This window comes from Bison bison, unplaced genomic scaffold (genome assembly GCF_000754665.1).
Source record: "Bison bison bison isolate TAMUID 2011002044 unplaced genomic scaffold, Bison_UMD1.0 scf7180017864155, whole genome shotgun sequence".
Classification (NCBI taxonomy): domain Eukaryota; kingdom Metazoa; phylum Chordata; class Mammalia; order Artiodactyla; family Bovidae; genus Bison; species Bison bison.
Genome location: NW_011494727.1, coordinates 1,831,508 through 1,837,190, shown reverse-complemented (window position 1 = coordinate 1,837,190; position 5,683 = coordinate 1,831,508). Strand labels below are relative to the sequence as shown.

The 5,683-nt window shown below is 55.6% G+C and overlaps 1 protein-coding gene across 1 annotated transcript; it reads left to right on the top strand.

Annotated features, from left to right (window-relative positions):
* The first annotated feature begins 494 nt into the window (after positions 1-494).
* Positions 495-3,741, top strand: CIB1 (calcium and integrin binding 1 (calmyrin)). Its single transcript, XM_010841044.1, has 7 exons — positions 495-737; positions 880-914; positions 1,952-2,060; positions 2,683-2,833; positions 2,970-3,088; positions 3,168-3,256; positions 3,487-3,741. The coding sequence occupies exons 1-7, from the start codon at positions 687-689 to the stop codon at positions 3,506-3,508; spliced, it is 576 nt and encodes a 191-aa protein (XP_010839346.1). The 5' UTR covers positions 495-686; the 3' UTR covers positions 3,509-3,741.
* The last annotated feature ends 1,942 nt before the right edge of the window (positions 3,742-5,683 follow it).

Here is a 5,683-nt window from a genome sequence, read left to right as displayed (position 1 = left end):
CTAATTATGCACAGCGCTTGGGACCTGGTGGGCCCTCAATAAACAGCCTCAGCAGGCAGCAAGGTTATGGTTATTTCTGCAGACGTGACATGAGGGTTCCAAATAGTACGGCAGGTGACGAATGGCAACGTCCGGGTGGAAAAGCCCTCGATGGGCAGAGATGGCAGCCGACCGCCTCGGGCCACTCAGCGAGCCACGAGGTTTCTCGGTTATCCCGGCTCCAAACACTCTCCGGGCTCCGACCAAGGCCGCCACCCCCGACACCCCCGACACCTACTGCAGGTGAGGCGGACACACCGCGCGACTACCCCCAAACTCCTACCGGGGCCATCGCGGGGTCGTGGCGCCCTCAACGCATGCGCGGCCTGCACGCCAGCGCGCGAAGACGGCCCGGCCCGGCCCGCCCACCCTGGGAGGCGGGGCCGTGAGGCCCTCGGGCCCCGCCCCGGAGCGTCCGGCCCCGCCCCGGGCCCCGCCTCCAGCTTGCCAGGGACCGCCCGGAGCCAGGAGCCAACCGGCCGAACCGGGCTGGGAACGCCTGGGAGCCTTAAGGAGGGGGCGGGCCCGGGGCGGTGGCCCCAGGAGCGGTTGCCGCGGGCACCGGGTGGTGACGCGACCCGGGGCGGAAGTGAGAAAGTTGCCAGCGTCCCGAGACAAGTTGGCGGAGCTGTGTGCGAGCGGCAGCGATGGGGGGTTCGGGCAGTCGCCTATCCAAGGAGCTGCTGGCCGAGTACCAGGTGCGCGAGACGCCGGTCCCCAGGGAGTTTGCGCGCGGCCTGCGCTCGGGAGAGGACGGTCCCCGAGCCGCGGCCGGGCGGGTGGGCGCGGCCTCTGGCCCGGGGCGGCCTGCTGACCCTCCTCTCTTGTTTTGCCTTCCAGGACTTGACGTTCCTGACCAAACAGGAGATCCTTCTGTAAGTGCTGTTTCGAACCTCACCTCCGGGATGCTCTCGGAACGGCTTCGGGAACGGGGAGGCTCCGTCTTACTGATGGGCAAACCGAGGTCCCGCCAGCGGGAGGGGCAGGGGCCTGCATGAGGCCAGCAGCTGAGCCGGAACTGGAGGCCGGAGCCCCGGGCCCTCGGCTGTGCCCTCTTGCCGGCACGCCCTCCCGTCTCGCGCCGGCGGCCCCAGCGGTGCACCGCGGAGCAGCCTCCAGCCAGAGTTGGGTGCTCTTTGACCCCGCTCCCCTGGCTTCTGCAAAACGGAACTTCCTGCCCCAGTCCGGCCGAGACTGCTGTAGTTCTGGGCTGCTTTGTCTGCTGGAAAAGCCAGAGAAACCTTGGGGAGCCCTTTGGCTCCTCCTTTATCTGAATACTACCGTAACCGTTAACGCTTACTGAGCATTTCCCATGCTCTGCTGAAGGGTTGTCTACGTTTCCTTTGTAACCCTCACGAGGGAGGTATGGGGACAGTGAAACAGTCGGATGACTTGCCTAAGACGACATTCTTGAGTAAGAGGATTTGAACTGGGGCTGGAACCGCTTTCCTAGCCAGTTTTATGTGGCTGCACACCTGAGCAAGAAGGTTCCTAGGCTTCTCCTGGCAAAAAAGAATGCCAGTGGGAATGAGGTGGGGCCTAAGGGGTAGAAAGTTCAGGGTAGCTGCTTTGAGGAGCAGCGGGAGATTCCTGAAATGAAATGAGATTTCAATTTAGCTCTTTTTCACTTGCTCTTAATTTAAGACCAATTTCTGGCCCCTTCTCGGACCTCTCCACACCTGGGAGAGTCTTGAATCAGGGCCAAGCACAGTGCCTGGGACATGGGGTCCCACAGTAAACCTGCAAGGATGGACTCCCAGACTCCCTTTACTGTCTTGTGATGTATCTCCTCTTGCCTTAGATGTCCTGAGGGCTTAGCTCCTCAGCTGGTTCCTGATGGGTATTCAAGGCCAGGAGGGGGGATGTGATACACTTAGGGAAGCACACTAACAGGTTCTCTTCCTTCTGCCAGAGCCCACAGACGGTTCTGTGAGCTGCTTCCCCAGGAGCACCGGAGTGTGGAGGAGTCACTGCAGGCTCGAGTGTCCTTGGAGCAGATCCTCAGCCTTCCAGAGCTCAAGGTGCCAGCCCCCCCAGCCTCCCTCTGCTACTCCTTCTGAGGTCACATGGTCACTGCTCCCCATTCCAGTCTTCTCTCTGTTTCACCCTAAGTTCCTGGGTGCTTTATCAAGGTCATGCGGGGGAGTTATATAGTAATAGAAGGATGTTTTGCACACTGGGATCCTCAGACATATTCTTGGAGGTTCAAAGTTGTGTCCTTTAAGAGGAGTTGAATTACCTTATTGAAGTTTGAGAAAGTCTATTCCAGAGGCTGATTGCCTCTCCATAGGGCTGCTGTGAAAATTTTTATGCAAAGGCCCTGGCCTATAACACAGTAATTGCTCAATTCAATATTTGTGTTTTAAAATAACCAGCTCATCTTGTTCTCTTTGCTTAGGATGCCTTCCTCTTCCTTACTTCTCTGCTCCCGGGCCTGCCTTTATTAGGTTAAGCTCTGATGCCCAGAAAGCCATTTCTGTCTCTTCCCCAGTGGGGTCATGGGTCCTCCTGACTTCTATACTGGCCCAAGTGGTGATGGTTCTCCCCTGAGAGGCTGAACTGCTCCCTCGTTTCCTGGTGGCGTTTGAATATGTGATTTGGGGTGCTTCGTGTGTGGCGTTCACAGAAGGCTTTCTTGCTTAGGCCAACCCCTTCAAGGAGCGAATCTGCAAGGTCTTCTCCACTTCCCCGAGCAGAGACAGCCTGAGCTTTGAGGACTTCTTGGACCTCCTCAGTGTGTTTAGTGACACAGCCACCCCAGACATCAAGTCCCACTATGCCTTCCGCATCTTCGGTAAGGAGCAGGGGGCCGGGTGGAACACCAGCCTCTCTGATGTGGTCTTTGTGGAGATGCCTGAGGGCTCAGGGAGTCACGAGCTGGGTGCTCATCCCGACCACCTCCTTTTGGGCTTCCTGTGTCTGCTTTCTAGACTTTGATGATGATGGAACCTTGAACAGAGAAGACCTGAGCCAGCTCGTGAACTGCCTCACAGGAGAGAGCGAAGACACACGGCTCAGTGCTTCAGAGATGAAGCAGCTCATCGACAACGTGAGCAGTAGCGGCGGGGGGGGGCTGGGGAGCAGGTGGGGAAGGCTTGGGCTTTGGCCTTGAAGCTTCCCCTTTCCAGATCCTAGAGGAGTCTGACATAGATAGGGATGGGACCATCAACCTCTCCGAGTTCCAGCATGTCATCTCCCGCTCACCAGATTTTGCCAGGTATGACTGTGGTCTTCACCTGCTGCACCAGGTCTGGGATGTTATTTCTGGAGGTGGTCCCTGGGGTAGGAAAAGGCCTCCTGCTTCCTCTGAATATATTAGAAGGGGACTCACTTCTAGAAAGGACTCACTGCCCATTCCAAGGGGTCTTGGGGGAGGGGTAAACTTAAGGTTTAGTCCCTACCCTCCTCTTTCAGCAGAAAGCCCTAACACGCTCTTCTCTTGTTCAGTTCCTTTAAGATTGTCCTGTGACGGGAGCCACAGCATGTGCAGCAGCACCCTGTTGAAGAATGTCCACTGCTGAGCTGTGGTCATGGTTACCCCTGTGTTGTCAGCGCCGGCCAAGCTGGCCCAGCCTGGAGCTGGCACTGAGCAGTCTTGCCCGGGGCTGTGGAGGGCCTTCCACGTCAGGGCCTTTCCCCTTCTCACTGTCATTGCTCTATTTGTGTTTCTACTAATCAATAATAAAGGTTTAGAAATTTTGAGCCTTTGTGCAACACTAGAATTACTGATGTGAAGGAGTGGACTTATATATATATATGAGCCCTTGGTCACCCTGGGGATAAGTAGGATTTGAAGGGGATGGCTGATGGCTCATATGGTGAAGAATCTGCCTGTAACGCAGGAGACCCAGGTTCAATCCTTGGATCAGGAAGATCCCCTGGAGTAGGAAATGGCAACCCACTCTAGTATTCTTGCCTGGAGAATCCCACGGCCAGAGGAGCCTGGTGGATTACGGCCCATGGGATTGCAAAGAGTTGGACATGACTGAGCGACTAAGCATGCAGGCAAAGAAGGAGACAGCAGGAAGTCAGACTATCTGCCCATCCCACCCTCCCTTGTGAGGGGATATGAAGAGGAGCATGAGGGGTGGAACTCTTGTATTCTGATAGTGGTGGTGGGTACATGAACTTCTACATGTGTTAAAACTCGTAGACCTGTGTACTAAAAGAAAAAAGGTCAGTTTCACTGTGTGATCATTTGAAAAATAAAAATGCTTTTCAAGTCAAAACAAGAAAAGCCAAGACCTTTTCCCCTGTACCCCATCCCTGAACCGAACCAGGGGTGCAGAGTAAAGGGACTGAAGTAAACAAATCCTCTCCCCTACCCACTTTACAAACCTGGCTTGGGCTTCCCTGGTGGCTCAGTGGTAAAGAATCTGCCTGCCAATGCAGGAGACATGTGTTTGATCCCTGATCCTGCAAGATCCCACATGATGCGGAGCAACTAAGCCCATGCACACAGCTCCCGAGCCCGTGCTCTAAAGCCCACGACCATGAGCCCTAGAGCCCACGCTCTGCAACAAGAGAAGTCACTGCACTGAGAAGCCCGCGTACCACATCTAGAGTAGCCCCCGCTTGCCACAGCTAGAGAAAAGCCTGTACAGCAAGGAAGACCCAGCATAGCCAAAAATAAGAAAAAAAAAAACCTGGCTCCGTGGGGAGATGTGGTCAGCCAGGCTGGGCTGGTGTTAGCCCACTAGCACCTGAAAGAGGCGGCCTAGAACCTCCCAGAACTCAGAGAACTGGACCAACCTCAAAAAGCAACAGTCCTTTAAGAGGAAGGGCCCAGGATTCAATTTCAATTCTTTAGATTTTATTAAAAAAAAAAAAAAAAAGTAAAGTGCATTTTTATTAAAAAAAAAAATATATAAAACCCACATAAACTCAACGGTCCCTGTGCTGGGCAGTTATCAGTGGTGCACGGGCTTAGTTGTCCCTTAAGAGTAGAGGCTGTAAGGTGTAGGATGAACTAGGGGCTGGGTTTGAAGGCCAGGGCAGGTGTGGGAAAAAGGGACACAGGTTTGTAGGCTGGAGGAAGGCAGGCAACAGTCTCTTCCTAGAATTCTGAGGGATGATGTTCATCGTCATAGACTCTTCTGGACTGGCACTGCCCTGTCGCTCTAACGTGGCTGCAGCCTGATACAGGCTGGAAAAGTCCAGGAGGAGGTGGGCCTGAGCCCAGGGCCTCAGAAGGGCTGCCGGGCCAGTGTGGCCCTCTGGTCCCTGAGGTGACAGGATGATGGCTGCAAGGACGTGGCCAGCGGGGGAGGCTGGACCCCTTGGAGCCCAAGCTGGGCCCGTCTCTGCAGTGAGCAGGGGCAGCCTGTGACAGCAGGGGAAGGCGGAAGAGGCCGGCTGGTGCGCCGTTTCCAGCTCTGTCTCACACAGCCACTTTGGATGCATCCTTCCAATCTGGAAGCTGGGAGCCGGGCACTGGGCTGGCCACATGTGTGGCGTCATCTTGCCTCTCTTTTCCTGTTTCACATTTTCGACTGTTTTTAAACAAAGGGCTCAGTTCACTTAAGGAGCATCTGCTCACTTGGGCAGGCCCCCATCTTCAGCTAGGACCCACAGGGACATGACCATCTGGGGTGGAGGATGGGGGGGCCTTGCTACTTGGCAGCGGGCTCTGTCGCTCCTGAGG

Bases quoted from the DNA above. Each gene is read 5' to 3' on its own strand.
- CIB1 (XM_010841044.1), top strand. From the start codon at position 687: ATGGGGGGTTCGGGCAGTCGCCTATCCAAGGAGCTGCTGGCCGAGTAC. The intron at 2,834-2,969 runs GTAAGGAGCAGG...TCTGCTTTCTAG, and splicing joins CTATGCCTTCCGCATCTTCG to ACTTTGATGATGATGGAACC. The intron at 3,089-3,167 runs GTGAGCAGTAGC...TCCCCTTTCCAG, and splicing joins TGAAGCAGCTCATCGACAAC to ATCCTAGAGGAGTCTGACAT.